Below are 18,306 nucleotides of genomic sequence, written 5' to 3' on the forward strand. Positions count from 1 at the left end.
GCTATTTCTCTGTTTTTATTTTGTATCAAAAATATTTTTCATTTTTATTTCTATACAACCAAATTTAGCAATAAATCAATAATAAAGTGATAATATTAATAGGTTTTAGGGTACACTTGGATCTATAGACAATAATTGAGCGCGTTGTCTAACTTTTACAAATTTCAAATAAGATTGTCAATCGTATCATATCATAGGCATGATCTAAATGGGAAGACTGAAAATGAGACAATTCTCTCAAACGGGCCTTATAAATTTAATCAATATCTGAATGTAGCCCATTTTTAAGAATGTGGAGTGATTTTAAGAATGGGCTATGTTCTAGACTTTATGGGCTGACTTTAGCTGGACAAAATCCAGCCCATTTTTCTCAGCCCATTAACTATTATAGGGGAGTGGGTGGGTGCTCAGTGCTCACTCACACACACTGTTGTGAGTATAATTCTTTCTCCTTTCTTCTTTCTCTTCTTTTTACTTTTCTTAGCCTACCAAGTAAAACTTGCTTGTATTTTGTCAACGCTCCTCCTTCTAAGGATGACCCATGACTTGAAAGATTTAAAATTGTTACATAAAAAAAAGAAGAAGAAGGATAAACACAAGGTGAGATCGAATTAGGCCATCCCTTCAAATGAATTTATTTAGTCCTTAAATCAGAATTTTATAAAAATTCGAGTCCAATCTTAATGTGTAATCCGACATCAATCAAAACCAGCATCAATTTTCAAAAGGTACGCGACTAATGACAACCCAAATGCAATTACAATTATTATATATATAGGTAGAAAAGCGGACAAATGGTAAATTTGATGGTACGTTCAAATACTGCATGTATGTATATGGAAAGGACAAATTATTATTCACATCATGCCAGATGATTTCTTATTAATTAATTTGACTATTTTAAGTATTCAATCCTCAACCAATATCATTATTCATCATATAATTAAACTTATGGCAACAAGTATTAAAATATGTTACAACAATTTTAATTACTAGCTAAACAGGATAAATATATACATTTTAAAGCTCAAAAAAAAAAAAAAGCTCCGGAAAAAGGGCGGAATAAAAAAGAAGAAAAGACCCCGTAATGTTCCATCATCCCATGTCACTACCCATGTGGTGTGTGGAAGAAGGTCGGTTATCTATTGACGTAAATTCAAAGATCATTCATGTGTGATTGTCATCATACATATAGGCACGTACATATAGATTAAAAAACTGTCCCATAAAATTTGTCCCATTCTTGATAGAAAGTAAAGACTTGAATTAGAGTACTATATGCTTGTAATATTTAAACTAGCTATTAATTACAAATTGTTAATGGATTTCATTAGTACCTAGGAGGATATATATATATTAAAACAAATTGACTCATACATTTCATTTATAATTTTTATAAAAATGAAAAATTCCATTTAATTTCAATATTTTTAAGTTAAATTGATACGAAGAAAAAAGACATATATACTCCATTTAGCTTAATAGATTAATTACATTATGTTGATAGAGATTATCTCTTATTTTCAAAATATTAACAATCGAACAAAAGAAATACCTCTAATTTATTAACATGATAGGGTAAATATACCACAATATATATTAAGTGCATGTGAAAAAAACCAATAAGTTAGTTAAAAGAATTGACACGACAATGGCCATAATCAATTATCCTGCATTTTTACCTTAGATCTACATCAAAACTCTCTCTCTCTCTCTTTTCCTTCCTTTTACACAAATATTTTATACCTAAATTATCCTTTCAAGAAGTTATAATAATGGAGACACATCATTATTAAATTCTAAACCTTTGCTTTTCCTTTAATTTATAATAATGGAGACGCATCATTATTAAATTCTAAACCTTTGCTTTTCCTTTAATTTATAATAATGGAGACACATCATTATATATCTTTGTTAAGAGAAAAGGATAAATGATAAAAGTAAATTAAAAAATGACACAAAACAAATGATATAGTTTTCAGTTACTCGAGGGTGGCTGAAAACTATACCCTTGATTGAGGGTTACTTGGGGGTGTCGTGGCCAACGACGAACACCCTTGGATGACCCTCAGTCATTAATAGTGTTATGGGCAGGCCTGTGCCTATGCCCCTACACCTACTCGAGTGCATGTGCACATGTTCATGTCGGCATTCCGCATGCCTTCATCTCCGCCACACCTGGTTAAAATCTCCTCCGAGTTACTCGCTTAGAATATCGGATCGCCTGACACATGTTGGCCTCTTCCATCACTATAAATAGGGAGGTCCTCCTCCCTACTCAATATGCAATCTCGAATACTCGCATTTTCTTCTTGCATCTAACTATTCTATACTTTCAAGAGATTAATTTAAGCATTGGAAGGTCTTCGTGAGAATCATCACCCACACCCTTAAACGATCTTCTTTTTAGACAGGCTATCCATTGGTAGGAGAGGTCATTTATCACTCGGATGGGTTATCCATCACTATTGCTCCCCCTAAAAAAGTCATCAATTGTTCAGATAAACTACAAGTGAATCATCGTAAGGCGATTTTCCATATATAAATTCATTGTTATAATTGAACAATAACAAGTTAATTCGTGTAAGAATGTTACCTAATGAAGATTCTCTAGACATATATGCAAAAAATATTCTTTAACATGATATTGGATTAGTACAAGTTTTATAAAAGTTAACCCTTGTAAAAGACAGATATTTTATATTTATAGCGTGATGATGTAAGTAATATTTAAGCACCGGGATCACTCTATAAATAGCAACGGGGCTACGCACATCCAAGCCATCAGATTCACACTGCATCTGCTAGTGGCAGTGCTAGCGGTGAAGCGATCTTTTGTCTTGGCTTATCCACTTGTTTTAGTAATTAACTAATGGCTTCCCCTTGCAGCGTTCCATTGCTTTTCATGGCAATAACAGCTCTATTATTTTCTCTCCTCGCGAGTCCTTGTTCTTGCTTCAATCCCAAGCTCTTTAATGTCTCTAAACTCCAGTCCAGCTGGTCGCCTGCCGGTGCAACCAGGTACGGAAGCGCCACCGGAGCCGGAACCGACAGTAAGACATACACACACACACACACATATATATATATATATCACGCATATGACATATTAATTAATATATAATTATATAACCCTATATGGAATTTTATACAGAAAACCTATATATATATATATATATATAGAATGACGCAATAAAAGCATACGTTTAATGGTGGGCAATTTTGATTGGCCTTTGGGGTTCAAAATGATGGATGAGCCGTGATTCGTGACTCACTTTGGAAAAAAACTGTTAATGATTAATTAAAACTTTTATTTATTAGATATCATTAACCTCATATACAAAGTCTTTTCATTATGCATATCATGGACCGCGTGCTGACTGGGTGGTTCTACCGGATAATTTTTCCTTCTTTTTTTTTGTCCTCATTTGCTTAATTTTAATAATGTTAAATATAAAAAAAAAAAAAATTCAATAAGACTACGTACTAAATTGACTCATTTATTAGGATAAAGAAACACATTACCCCTTATATGGTACATTTATAAAAAATAACAAAGTCTTCATTAATATAATGGAACTCATAGTTACATAAAGTATTTGTCCTTGCCCCTTATTTCATATGGGATTGTTTGAACAAATATTGAAACTATATAAATTAAATATAGTTTTTTTGTACCCAAAAAAAGACAATATTACATGTATATATATATATCTATGCTTGTATGTATCCTGAGAAATTGCTTAATTTGTTGTTAGGTGGGGCTTGTGGATATCAAAATGCAGTGGATCAACCTCCATTCTCTTCAATGGTATCAGCCGGTGGACCTTCTTTGTTCAAATCAGGGAAAGGCTGTGGAGCTTGTTATCAGGTAATGATCACCCAAATATAAATTAATAAATTAACTGTATCCTAATTCCCATATATACATATATATATCGTTTTCCTTTTTTGCTTCTTAAATATTTAATATTAATTTAAGTAACCTAAATAATTATATACGAGCTTTGGAATCGATCAGGTGAAATGCAGTACGGAAACTAATGCTGCATGCTCAGGAATCCCAGTGATCGTGGTTATCACTGATGAGTGTCCTGGCTGCGTCTCCGAATCTGTTCATTTTGATCTCAGCGGCACCGCCTTCGGAGCCATGGCAGTTTCCGGCCAGGCTGACAGGCTCCGGAATGCCGGAGTTTTACCAATTCAGTACATAAGGTGGTGTATATATATATATATAATATAGTATCACAGTTATATTAAATATTTTCTCTGTTATATGGTTATGTTGAATATTTTCGGTTTTTGGTGGTTACAGAGCGGAATGCAACTACCCAGGAGCGACGGTGGCCTTCCACGTCGACGCCGGGTCAAACCCTAATTACTTTGTCACTCTGATCGAGTACGAAGACGGAGACGGCGACCTCTCCGGCGTGAATCTGAAGCAAGCCCTAGACTCGGATTCATGGCAGCCCATGCAGCAATCATGGGGGGCAGTTTGGAAACTGGACGCAGGGTCTACGCTGAAATCCCCTTTCTCCATCAAGCTCGTCGGAGAGTCCGGCCAAACCCTAGTCGCCAACAACGTGATACCGGCCGGTTGGCAGCCCGGAAAAACTTACCGATCCGTGGTCAACTTTAACGTCTGAGTTGCCGGAAAACTTTGTTATAATAACATAATATGATTGGAAGAAGGAACGAGAAATTAAGTCTACTTAGAAGGGACTTTGGCTTGTCTTGTTAGGCTAATCCCAATAAAGTAGCAGAGTAAGTTCCTGGTGGAAAAAACTCTCTACTTTTACTTGTTTCTCCTCTCCCCTTATGCGTGTAGTTATGAATTATTGAAGGGAATATGATATTTTTCGAGAAGATGCGTCACTATTTATATTTCTGTAATTATTATGAGTTCCTATATATGGTACATTTTTTATTGTACAAAAGAAAGAAAACACTCTATTACAACTTGCTATTAAAATAATGGGATAACTTTTTATTTAGAATTATACATAATTACTATACATATTATATGTCTTGTTACAAAATTATTGTTGATTACATTAATGTCATTAATAAGATAAATGACGAGAATTTTGATGTATAATAGTTGAATGTTTACATTAAGGCAAATGCAAATGGTTGCTTATAACAATTCAATCTTGAAAAGATTTCGATGCTTAAGTAGGAGAAGAAAAAAAAAAAAACCTTCTTAAGAAGTATTTTAAAGATTATATCTTATAATTAATTAAGTAATTAATTAAAATTTTTAATACAAAAATTCTAAACCCTAAATACTTGTGAGTCCCATCCCGATCAAACCCATAATAGTAGCCTATATATGGCTCCTATAGCCTCAGGCCCATGTAAAAAGATCTCAACACCACAAGACAGCCCATCACTTATCCTCAAGGTCACATCTCTAATTCAAGCACAATTGTTAATTATTTATTTTTTGTGATTCATTATCGCTTCGTAATCATGTGTAGAAAAGACAGATGCCCTAAAATCTTTGCTCATTTAGAGAATTTTCAACAATATTCCAAAATATTTTGAGAAAACTTTTTAGGCATTTTGTCCCCTGGTTCCAACTCGTGTGGTGAAATTATTATTTTACTTCTTGGGTCACTTTTACTACTTTGCTCTTTTTTTATTTTATACTATCGGGTCCCTCAATTCATTTTAATTGACCCAATTACACTTATTTCAGCTTCAGGGGTGTCACAGTTTGTGTTTGCTATAAGTTTGTTCTAAGGGTTCATGTAATGGGTACCAAGTGTGAGATACTAAAGGAATTAAAGGAAAAACGTTGCATAAAATCTTAAGTATTAATTTCACGTACAACCCAAAATGTTTGACATTTGTATATATTGCTAAATCTTTTAAGCACAAGACATTCTCCTAAAGTTTGCAATAATCTAAAAAATACCTCCTATCCCAATAAATTTTGTTTTGTTAATTGGAAGGATATGTAAAATGATATTAAAACCCGCGTTAAATTCAAGGGCTAATAGTAAAAAAAATTCAAAATTTTTCACAAATTTGTAATCTAGTCTAATCCTTTTAATTTTAACAATTCGATCTCAATTTATTCAATTGGATATAATTTTATTCAACACGTAAAATTAATTTAAAGAACATGTGTTCTAGGTGATGTGGCATGTCAAGTGTAATATATTATTAATAATATATGTGAGACTCACATATACACATGAGCAAATATATATATATATATATATTTGACGCAACCATCACTATTGTCGTCGCCCATTGTTAGCCATTTGCAGTCGACGTCGACAACATCAATTGCAGTTTTTGGCAACTACTTGTTCATCTTTTCCAACTACAATAGTCACTACAACAAATCTAGCTTTTAGTGATGAAAAATTTTGTCACTAAAACTTTAAATTCCGTCACTAATTTATTCAGTGACAAATTTAGTGACGGACAAATTCTGTCACTAAAATTGGCATCGCTAAAATTTAGCGACGGATATAATTCCATCATTGATTCAAGAAAAAAAATAAAAATTTAAACGTAAATAAAAGAATAATAAATTATATAAATAAAAATTTAAATAATATAAATATATATAAATAAAATTTCTGATAATTAAAAATTGATTTTAATTAATTGAATAGAAATTGAAAATTTATTTATATAATCATTAATTTCGAAACAAAAATTAAAATTAAAATATTTTAAATTTAAATTCATATAAATATGTAAGATAATAAAAATAAATATGAAATTTAAGTCGATTAATTTAATTAATGTAATATAATCATAAATATTCAATTATAATTAACAATCATCATTATTGATATCTGCATTTTGTTCCTCATCACCCTCGTTACCTTCATCATCATAAAACTGGTCCCCACCCAACAAACTTGTCAACGGTCCAACAGTAGTTGTAGATTGTTTTAATATTATGAACATCATTATATTTATCTGATCCTTCCATGCAATCATCTGTTGTTGCCACTCACGTAACTGTACATTCTCTGTAGTTATTTGGGTGACCGTCTGTGTCAACTCTTGGTTCCTACTTTGCACCTCGATCATCATCTATCTTATTTCCTCATTCTCGTTCTAAGTGAAATGCAGCTCCTTGTTAATCTGGATGAACCTCAGTCTCATTTGTTCTAAATCATGTGACATGGAGCCATATGAACTACTACAGATGCAACTCCTTGTTAATCTATCTTATTTCCTTATTCTCGGTCATCGTCTATCTTATTTCCTCATTCTCGTTCCAAGTGAAATGTAGCTCCTTGTTAATCTAGATGAACCTCAGTCTCATTTGTTCTAAATCATGTGACATGGACCCATATGAACTACTAGAGATGCAATCGGGTAGAACTTATTAGTTTGAGAGTCGTGGTCGTAGACATAACTCTTCTTGTTCCTACTAGAAATAACCTGATAAAAGATGTGGTGTTCGTCGACTGCAATTGAAAATGATGAATTGCTACCGACTGATGCTGAAGATGTCTTTATGCTTAATCTCTCAAGCACCTCCTATATAAATTAAAACATTGACGTTGTAAATTAATAACAAAAATTCATTAAATTTTAATGATGTACGTAAATACAATTACCGCAACGCCATTTAATCTATTATCAACCCGCACTTCTCGTCCTTGATCATTCTTTTGAGTGTGGGTTTTCCTAAAAATCTCAAATTCATTGAACTCGCGGTCTAATTTTTTTGTTTGCATGACAAATGTATGAAGAAAATAATATAAAATACAAATCACTATATAAGTTCTTAAAATTAGAAACATTTAAGTAGGAAAACTAATTATCATCCTCCTTTGACTCTCGGTGAAAGAAATAGATCCGCCTGTGTGGACTGACACATCAGTTTTGAATGTGCGATTCTTTTTGTTTTGTTCAGCCTTTTTTTTGTACTCGTCATCATCCCACTTTGCCTGCAATGCTTTTTACATGATTGGATCCATCCAGTCACTCTTATCAGCAGCACATTTAACATTGTTCAAATTGTTGTTAAAACTTCTCCGACCTGACTTATTCCAAGTGATCCATATACGATCACTCTCATCAAATTGCCACTTGAACTCCTTCTACAACAAGTTAAAAAAGAAATATGCATACAATTTTAAATTGAAATTTTTTATAATTAAGAATTGCAATTATACTAATGTTAAATTCTTCTAGCCACATCCGTCGTGTTATTTCTAGCACGTCATCCTAATAAAGCGAAGCATCAGTGTATTATCTCTACCAAATCTTTGATTGTACACTTGGTGGGCCAACCTTAGGAAAAAAAAAACTATAAAACCATTATTTATGAAGTAAAAACATGCATTTCTGTGTATAACAATTGCAAACAATCAATTTAAAACAATATATAAGATACTCACTGATCACAGTTTTGATTGCAGGATAACTCTACTCGATGATGAACTCGGCCAGTATCTGTTGGCTCATATGGAGTCGGCTAAACATTCTGCGTAGGAGAAGAGGACGAAGAATGTGCATGGGGTGTCAGTATAAATGAGTATGAGTAGGATCCTTGTGACGCCTTATCCCCACAACCGGATATCACCGTAACCCAAGGTTATAACAATATGTCCCACTCCCGAAGGCCGGCTATGCCCTAATGAAATGATGTAGGCACCCTAGGTAGGGTCCATGCTTCACCTCCTTTGGCCGTCGAGAACTCGAGATCTAAGACTGACAAGCAGCGGAAGGACACTCGAGTCTCGAATCTGACCTGTGCCTCATAAGTAGATTAATAAGCTACAATTATAACTCATTCACACAACGGGTTCACTATTACAAAAGAAACAAGTCCAACCGATAAGTACAAACGACGTTTAACATAACTATTAAACAAAATAATTACAAGCTACTAGACCTGCATCCCCACCATGGATTACCACTCTTATCATCCAATTGATCATCAACATACACCACATTTTCCTTACCGAACCCTGAGCTATTTGTGTGTTTAGTGGGAATGAAGGGGTGAATCCTGGAACTCAAAAAAGGTAATATGTAATGCAATAAATTATTAAGCATGACATCATAGATAAATATGAAGTGCAACATGCATGCAAGTTTGACCACCGCATCTACCTCAGGCTCTAGGTGGCCCCTAGTGGTTTCCTCTAAGATCCTATCTCAAGACTCCCATGGTCAGAAATTTACTACCCCATACCTAAGCACTTCCTTAACATCTTATGCAAGCCATGACAAAAGTAACATAACACAGAGCATATTAAACCATTACCTCAAAATACGTGTTTCTTAGTGATTTGTACCGTCGACGCACCCAAAATTCTTTAACAAAATATTTGCAAAGAAGGGTCAAGAACTAATTTAGCAACCCATAACTAAATTCATTTGGCTACTGAGTCCACTAAGTTATTAATTGACTAATTTATTAAATTAACTAATTTAGACATCATCCCTTAAATTAACTAACTTACTAATTACTAATTAATTTAGCTAACTAACTAACTCATTAAATTAACTAATTAAGATAAACTTTAACTTAATTAAGTTACGTAAATTAAAGCTCCTAAATATCCTTACCTTACTGTTGAGTCTTTCTTCTCAAGCTCACGGCCACTTCTCTTATTTCTCTTCACTTCATGTCTTCAATTTCACACCCATGCTCACCTATTTATACTCATATTTCAATTAGTCTTCACATAATTTATTTATTTCAGAGCCATAATTTGATAGCCCATTCAAGGCTACATCATCATTCTTATTCCCTCAATTTTCTTAATGGCATTTTTATCAAAAAAATGAGAAAGGAATTGGCTGTGGCGGACAAGAGCAGAGAGTAGCCCAGCGGTTGCCATATGGCACGGCTAGGAGGGCCACGCGGCCGCCCGCTTGCCCGCATGGGGCCTCAAAACGGCGTCGTATTGCACCTGGTCTGCTGGAAAAAATCCAACAATTTGTCTCAGATCTGCCATTAAGGTTTGTTGAACTCTTTTGTGTTGTCAGAAAGTATTATTGTTTCAGCTAATATATACAAACATATTTTGCAACTCACTTTTCCATATGACTGGAGCTGGAAGACCTCTTTGTTGATTGGGGGCCTTCTTAGTGCTACTGATCCTGTAGTTGTTGTAGCTCTGTTGAAAGAGCTGGGTGCAAGCAAAAAATTAAGTACTATAATTAAAGGAGAATCCCTAATGAATAACGGGTATATTTCTTTGTTCTTTCTATCATGCGTTCTTGTATTCAACTTTCCCAATATTATGCCTTTTCTGACTAGTTGCCATAAAATCAACTAGTTGATGTCCATTTCTTTCGGTATGTTGAGAATTACAATAATGAAATTCTCTCTTAACATTTAAACATATAGGTGATTAGGGCAAGCAAGAATTCTTCTACTGGATCTTTGCTGCCTTACCAATATTTATGAGGGTCTTCCCATACTTGACTGGGGTCTTGGAAAAATAATTTTGGAAGTATCCCTCTCTAACACATTAAGCCCTTAGATGAGTATCAGTCAACAATTTTAAGAAGATAAATAACAATTATTTGTAGTTATATCCTTAACAAATTGCATTTTTTTTATGTTTTCAGGATGACAATAGTGGTCTATCAATTATTCTTTCGGATGGTCCTTGAGCAGATCTTTAGTTGGGAGCTATAATAGAATTTCTAACAAAAATTTCTCTTGGAGTGTAACTTTTTTTAATCACATTAGTTTCTCTTGAAATAGACTTTTCCTTATTCTCTATTGATATTGTTACCTATAATAGTAGCCTATATAATGGGTTTAGTGCCTAGGAGGATATATTAAAACAAATTGATGCATAAATTTATTTATAATTTTTATAAAAATGAAAAATTCCATTTAATTTAAATATTTTAAAGTTAAATTGATACGAAGAAAAACATACTCCATTTAGTTTAGTAGATTAATTACATTATGTTGATAGAGATTATCTTTTATTTTCAAAATATTAACAATCGAACAAAAGAAATATCTCTAATTTATTGACATGATAGATAAATATACCATAATATATGTTAAATGTGAAAAAAATCAATAAATGAGTTAACAGAATTGAGACGACAATGACCATAATCAATTATCTTGCATTTTTACCTCCGATTTACATAAAAACTTTCTTTCATTCTTCTTTTTATGCAAATATTTTATACCTATTTAAATTATCCCTTTGGAGAAGTTATAATAATGGAGACACATCATTATATAACTTTCTTAAAAGGAAAAGGATAAATGATAAAACTAAATTAAAAATGACACGAAGCAAATTGCAATTTTTCCATATAATGACAAAAGCAAGGGATCGCATTCACGGAGCGTCACCACCGTGAAAAAAGAATTTGGCAAGCGCACGAAATCACGGAGGACTCGTGCGAACGAAATCCCAAATCCGCGCCAAATATCACGCCCGCCCGTCGGATGAGTGTGACGCGCACGTGGGTACTATGCTCTTACGGTGACCGTTCGATGGGCGAGTTTCAACGGCCTATAACCCCCATTAACGGCTACTTCAACGGATTTCTATTTTCAAGAGAAATGTTTTGTCAATCAGGAAAAATTTGGGTATTGAAAGTTTGCCTATTGTAACGTATGGGGTAAGGCCAGAAACACATGGCAATTTGTGGGGCCACGTCACTTCTTTTGAGGGCGGGTCCTACATCGTAGAAATTACTCAGCAAGTGAGAGGGATTTAATTGTTTTTAATTTACTACTTTATGACTATGAAAATATAGTATGTGGTATTAAGTTTTGGCATGCCCTACAAAATAAATTAACAGCGTGGATTAGGAAAAATAAGTAAAGAAATTGTAGGTAAGAGTTCGAGGCATGTGATTGATCGAGGGGTCACATCAACCCCCTTCTTCTAGGTGGGGGTATTCATCACGTGCACCTTCGAGTGGCAGTCACTCAGGGGTGGCTGAAAATTATACCCTCGATTGAGGGTTACTCGAGAGTGTCGTGGCCAATGTCCAACACCCTTGGGTGACCCTCAATCAACAGTGCTATGGGCATGCTTGTGTCTAGACTTTGCGCCCATTCTAGTGTCTATGCATATGCTTATATTGACGCTTCGCATGTCTTCATTTTCGCTAGACCTAGTCAAAATCGCCTCCGACTTACTCGCTTAGAATATCGGACTGCCTGACACATGTTAGTCTCTTTCATCACTATAAATAGGGGGGTCCTCCTCCTTACTCAATACACAATCTCAAATACTCACATTTTTTTTTTTGCATCTAATTATTTTATACTTTCAAGAGGCTAACTTAAGCATCGGAGGGTCTTCATGAGAATCATTACCCGCACCCCTAACCGATCTTCTTTCTAGACAAGTTATCCATCAGTAGGAGAGGTCATTTATCGTTTGGAGGGGTTATCCATCACTATCGCTTCCCCTAATAAAGTTATCCATCGCTCCAAATAGTCACCTATTGTTCGGATAAACTATATGTGAATCATCATAAGACGATTTTTTATATATAAATTCATTGTTGTAATTGAACAATAACAAGTTCATTCTTGTAAGAATGTTGGGTAACGAAGATTCTCTAGACATATATACAAAAAAATATTCTTAACATGATATTGGATTAGTATAAGTTTTATAAAAGTTAACCCTTGTAAAAGACAGATATTTTATATTTAGAGCGTGATGATGTAAGTAATATTTAAGCACCGAGATCACTCTATAAATAGCAACGGGGCTACACATATCCAAGCCATCAGATTCACACTGCATCTGCTAGTGCTAGCGGTGAAGCGATCTTTTGTCTTGGCTTATCCACTTGTTTTAGTAATTAACTAATGGCTTCCCCTTGCAGCGTTCCATTGCTTTTCATGGCAATAACAGCTCTATTATTTTCTCTCCTTGCGAGTCCTTGTTCTTGCTTCAATCCCAAGCTCTTTAATGTCTCTAAACTCCAGTCCAGCTGGTCCCCCGCCGGTGCAACCTGGTACGGAAGCGCCACCGGAGCCGGAAGCGACGGTAAGACACACACACACACACATATATATATCACGCATATGACATATTAATTAATATATAATTATATAACCTAGCTATATGGAATTTTATACAGAAAACCTATATATATATATATATAGAATGACGCAATAAAAGCATAAGTTTAATGGTGGGCAATTTTGATTGGCCTTTGGGGTTCAAAATGATGGATGAGCCGTGATTCGTGACTCACTTTGGAAAAAAACTGTTAATGATTAATTAAAATTTTTATTTATTATATATCATTAACCTCATATACAAAATCTTTTCATTATGCATATCATGGACCGTGTGCTGACTGCAGGGTGGTTCTACCGGATAATTTTTCCTTTTTTTTTTCCTCGTTTGCTTAATTTTAATAATGTTAAATATAAAAAAAATACAAAAAGAAAAATTTAATAAGACTACGTACTAAATTGACTCATTTATTAGGATAAAGAAACACGTTACCCCTTATATAGTGTACATATATAGAAAATAACAAAGTCTCCATTAATATAATGGAACTCATACTTACATAAAGTATTTGTCCTTGCCCCTTATTTCATATGGGATTGTTTGAACAAATATTGAAACTATATAAATTAAATATAGTTTTTTTGTACCCAAAAAAAGACAATATTACATGTATATATATATATATCTATGCTTGTATGTATCCTGAGAAATTGCTTAATTTGTTGTTAGGTGGGGCTTGTGGATATCAAAATGCAGTGGATCAACCTCCATTCTCTTCAATGGTATCAGCTGGTGGACCTTCTTTGTTCAAATCAGGGAAAGGCTGTGGAGCTTGTTATCAGGTAATGATCACCCAAATATAAATTAATAAATTAACTGTATCCTAATTCCCATATATATATATATATCGTTTTCCTTTTTTGCTTCTTAATTAATTTAAGTAACCTAAATAACTATATACGAGCTCTGGAATCGATCAGGTGAAATGCAGTACGGAAACTAATGCTGCATGCTCAGGAAGCCCAGTGACCGTGGTTATCACTGATGAGTGTCCTGGCTGCGTCTCCGAATCTGTTCATTTTGATCTCAGCGGCACCGCCTTCGGAGCCATGGCAGTTTCCGGCCAGGCTGACAGGCTCCGGAATGCCGGAGTTTTACCAATTCAGTACATAAGGTGGTGTATATATATATATATATAATATAGTATCACAGTTATATTAAATATTTTCTGTTTTATGGTTATGTTGAATATTTTCGGTTTTTGGTGGTTACAGAGCGGAATGCAACTACCCAGGAGCGTCGGTGGCCTTCCACGTCGACGCCGGGTCAAACCCTAATTACTTTGCCACTCTGATCGAGTACGAAGACGGAGACGGCGACCTCTCCGGCGTGAATCTGAAGCAAGCCCTAGACTCGGATTCATGGCAGCCCATGCAGCAATCATGGGGGGCAGTTTGGAAACTGGACGCAGGGTCTACGCTGAAAGCCCCTTTCTCCATCAAGCTCGTCGGAGAGTCCGGCCAAGCCCTAGTCGCCAACAACGTGATACCGGCCGGTTGGCAGCCCGGAAAAACTTACCGATCCGTGGTCAACTTTAACGTCTGAGTTGCTGGAAAACTTTGTTATAATAATATAATATAATTGGAAGAAGGAACAAGAGATTAAGTCTACTTGGAAGGGACTTTGGCTTGTCTTGTTAGGCTAATCCCAATAAAGTAGCAGACTAAGTTCCTGGTGGAAAAAACTCTAGTTTTACTTGTTTCCCCTCTCCCCTTCTGCGTGGAGTTATGAATTATTGAAGGGAGTATGATATTTTTAGAGAAGATGCTTCACTATTTATATTTCTGTAATTATTATGAGTTCCTATGGTACATTTTTTATTTTCCTTTGGGGGGGGGGGTTGAGGAGAGGGGTATTATAAATATGGGGGGGGGGGGGGGTGGGTTGAGGAGAGGGGTATTATAAATAGACAGAAGAAAGAAAACACTCTATTACAACTTGCTATTAAAATAATGGGGGTAACTTTTTATTTAGAATTATACATAACTATACATATTATATGTCTTGTCACAAAATTATTGTTGATTACATTAATGTCATTAATTGGATAAATGGCGAGAATTTTGATGTACAACAGTTGAATGTTTAAATTAAGGCAAATGCAAATGGGTACCAAGTGTGATGCTTAAGTAGAAGAAGAAAAAAAAAATAAAAAAAAAAACTTCTTAAGAAGTATTTTAAAGATTATATCTTATAATAAATTAATTAATTAATTAAATTTTTTAATACAAAAATTCTAAACCCTAAATACTTGTGAGCCCCATCCCGATCAAACCCATAATAGTAGCCTATATATGGCTCCTATAGCCTCAGGCCCATGTAAAAAGATCTCAACACCACAAGACAGCCCATCACTTATCCTCAAGGTCACATCTCTAATTCAAGCACAATTGTTAATTATTTATTTTTTGTGATTCATTATCGCTTCGTAATCATGTGTAGAAAAGACAGATGCCCTAAAATCTTTGCTCATTTAGAGAATTTTCAACAATATTCCAAAATATTTTGAGAAAACTTTTTAGGCATTTTGTCCCCTGGTTCCAACTCGTGTGTGTGAAATTATTATTTTACTTCTTGGGTCACTTTTACTACTTTGTTCTTTTTTTATTTTATACTATCGGGTCCCTCAATTCATTTTAATTGACCCAATTACACTTATTTCAGCTTCAGGGGTGTCACAGTTTGGTTTGCGATAAGTTTGTTCTAAGGGTTCATGTAATGGGTACCAAGTGTGAGATATTAAAGGAATTATAGGAAAAACGTTGCATAAAATCTTAAGTATTAATTCCACTTACAACCCAAAATCTTAAATCTTAAATCTTTTAAGCACAAGACAATCCCCTAAAGTTTGCAATAATCTAAAAAATACCTCTTGTTTCGTTAATTGGAAGGATATGTTGTAACACCTCAGCGTGTTGAAATCTAGAAAATTTGAGACTTATTTATTTATTTTTTTTGAAATCCTTTTCACATGCTAAATTTAATTATTCTCGAAATTCTCATAAACCTATTTAGTGCAAGACTAAACAATTCATATACTACGTTTAAATAGAATCTTATATAACGAAAGCTGAAATCAAACCTGAACATAGCATCTCATACATTGGTAACCGAACATGGTTTTTGATACAAAATTCTTCAAAACTCGGTACAATATATAAGCTTTCAAAATACGACTTGAAACATACATTCTTGTCAACACATAGTACATAATACTTGAAATATTTACGCTGTAGCAAAACATGGTACAACTTGCTCATTTCTCAACAACTTGTGTCATTACACTTCTTCGATTTTCGTACCTTCATTGCAAGTTTCAACTGAAACGTTTGAATATTCTAGGGGCATAACCCGAGTTAGATAATGAACCATCTAAGTAAGGGTACAAAATGTTTTATCATATATGTATGCAATGTCTTACTTCTTCGTAAGGGTCAACTGCACCCTTCATGCTACTTACCATTTTTACGACTAGCTCTTTCGAAATCGGGGTGTATGGAGGCACCCTTGGTAAAGTAGCAGTGCCAGTCTATATTCCCAAATGGATTCAATGTGCGAGATCAATGATATTAACGTGTATATATGCATTTCATAGTCATGTCATGTATGCAGTCTACGTGATGGATGCATATCAAAGTATATTAATATGATAAAATCATTTCCGAAGATCGGATTTTTAAACATAAATCACTTACGTAGTATCAAGTACCTAATTAAGGGTATATCATTTATAACCGTACAAAGCTTGTAGAAGTACACTTATCTTTCAAAATTAAACTATCTTAGTAAGCGTATCGAACTTAAGAGACGTGCCAGACGTGCTGTTTCTCAATTCTTGGCTTCACGGGTTCCTAAACATCAAATTTATTCCCAAATATCAATTTCCTAATCTCTATAATTTTCATAATTTCTCCTTATTTTCTAAGCCTTATTTTTCTCAAAAATTCATAATAAATATCTAAACCCTTATTTAACCAAATTTTTATTTACTAATATTCTTAAAATAACATTTTTAGACTTCTAAAATTTTCTTGCAATTTTTCAGATTTAATTCCATTTTTTTCTCTATTTTTCATAATAACAAAATCACAAAATAAATAATTAATTTAACATTTTCCAGAATTTTTTTTCAAAATAAGGCATAAATTAAATTTTAGATTTTCTGGAATTTTTTTCCAAATTTTTGAAAAAATCTTCCTATTTTTTCTTTCTTTCTTTTTTTTCCACTTGGCATGCGCGTGCAACCCACGCGCTGCCTCCCACGCCCCTAGCGCGTGCCCGTCATGCACCCGACTCCTAGCATTCTTCTTTGGAGGCCATTTTGCCGCCGACGGCCTAACCGAACTCCCAAGGTTCAAAACAATCCCCTATCCCCCCTAAAATCGACCTGCCGACACCGATTATGGCCTTAAAATCTTGAAAAAATATCAGAAAATACCTCAAATCGTCGTTTAAAGCCTCAACTCCAACGATGGTGCGATTTTTCGGTGAGCTTCGATTCCTCATTTTTCTTTGCTCTGTTGGCAACCAAACTTTCCAAAATTCTTGCCCACAACTCAAGGATCAAAAGCTCTTTCACCAAACTCTCAAAACACTGCCTAAACACTCGATTTCTTAAAGTAAATTTTGAATGAAAAACCTTACTTGAACTCGGCTATTTATAGCTCGAATTCGGCTGTGCCTTGTCCTTTTAGGGACACTCCCACGCCCTAAGCACCATACCGAAAGCCATTACGGCCTTAACCCGCCCTATCCCTCTGATTTCTTGCTTCAGACGACGACCAGAGTATGGCCACTGCGTCTGATTGATTCTAATTTGATTTTGATTTTTTTTATAATGTACATATATATATATATATGAATTTACGTAATAGCACATCAAAATAATATTTGTGAGGAAATTCTCATATTTAATATATATTCTTTACATATAATTTCTGGTATTTTCTACAATAATTATGTTTAGACTCATAATATAAAATATATCATATTCATTTACTTGATACTCATTATTCACAATGTACATCTACGTATTTATACGCAACCTAACTATATTAATCCAATGATAGACACTAAAATTTTAATAATTTCACTATGGCCCACGTATACCAAAAATTTACGCTTCTTAATATTTATTCACAACGTTCTAGGATATTACATATGTAAAATGATATTAAAACCCTCGTTAAATTCAATGGCTGATAGTCAACAAAATTCAATTTTTTTCACAAATTAGTAATCTAGTCTAATCCTTTTAATTTTGACAATTCGATATCAATTTATT

At 34.1% G+C, this 18,306-nt stretch overlaps 2 protein-coding genes across 2 annotated transcripts; both read left to right on the forward strand.

The window, feature by feature from the left end:
* The first annotated feature begins 2,780 nt into the window (after window positions 1-2,780).
* Window positions 2,781-4,872, forward strand: LOC127801266 (expansin-B18-like). Its single transcript, XM_052336208.1, has 4 exons — window positions 2,781-3,053; window positions 3,759-3,871; window positions 4,022-4,215; window positions 4,316-4,872. The coding sequence occupies exons 1-4, from the start codon at window positions 2,873-2,875 to the stop codon at window positions 4,644-4,646; spliced, it is 819 nt and encodes a 272-aa protein (XP_052192168.1). The 5' UTR covers window positions 2,781-2,872; the 3' UTR covers window positions 4,647-4,872.
* Window positions 4,873-12,714: 7,842 nt separating this feature from the next.
* LOC127801265 (expansin-B18-like) lies at window positions 12,715-14,785 on the forward strand. The gene is made up of 4 exons (XM_052336207.1): window positions 12,715-12,986; window positions 13,692-13,804; window positions 13,943-14,136; window positions 14,237-14,785. Exons 1-4 carry the CDS (start codon window positions 12,806-12,808, stop codon window positions 14,565-14,567), a joined length of 819 nt encoding a protein of 272 aa, XP_052192167.1. The 5' UTR covers window positions 12,715-12,805; the 3' UTR covers window positions 14,568-14,785.
* Window positions 14,786-18,306: the final 3,521 nt, after the last annotated feature.

Source organism: Diospyros lotus, chromosome 5 (assembly GCF_014633365.1).
Source record: "Diospyros lotus cultivar Yz01 chromosome 5, ASM1463336v1, whole genome shotgun sequence".
In the NCBI taxonomy this organism is placed as follows: Eukaryota; Viridiplantae; Streptophyta; class Magnoliopsida; order Ericales; family Ebenaceae; genus Diospyros; species Diospyros lotus.

Bases quoted from the DNA above. Each gene is read 5' to 3' on its own strand.
- LOC127801266 (XM_052336208.1), top strand. From the start codon at position 2,873: ATGGCTTCCCCTTGCAGCGTTCCATTGCTTTTCATGGCAATAACAGCT. The intron at 3,872-4,021 runs GTAATGATCACC...GGAATCGATCAG, and splicing joins GCTGTGGAGCTTGTTATCAG to GTGAAATGCAGTACGGAAAC. The intron at 4,216-4,315 runs GTGGTGTATATA...TGGTGGTTACAG, and splicing joins TTACCAATTCAGTACATAAG to AGCGGAATGCAACTACCCAG.
- LOC127801265 (XM_052336207.1), top strand. From the start codon at position 12,806: ATGGCTTCCCCTTGCAGCGTTCCATTGCTTTTCATGGCAATAACAGCT. The intron at 12,987-13,691 runs GTAAGACACACA...ATTTGTTGTTAG, and splicing joins CACCGGAGCCGGAAGCGACG to GTGGGGCTTGTGGATATCAA. The intron at 14,137-14,236 runs GTGGTGTATATA...TGGTGGTTACAG, and splicing joins TTACCAATTCAGTACATAAG to AGCGGAATGCAACTACCCAG.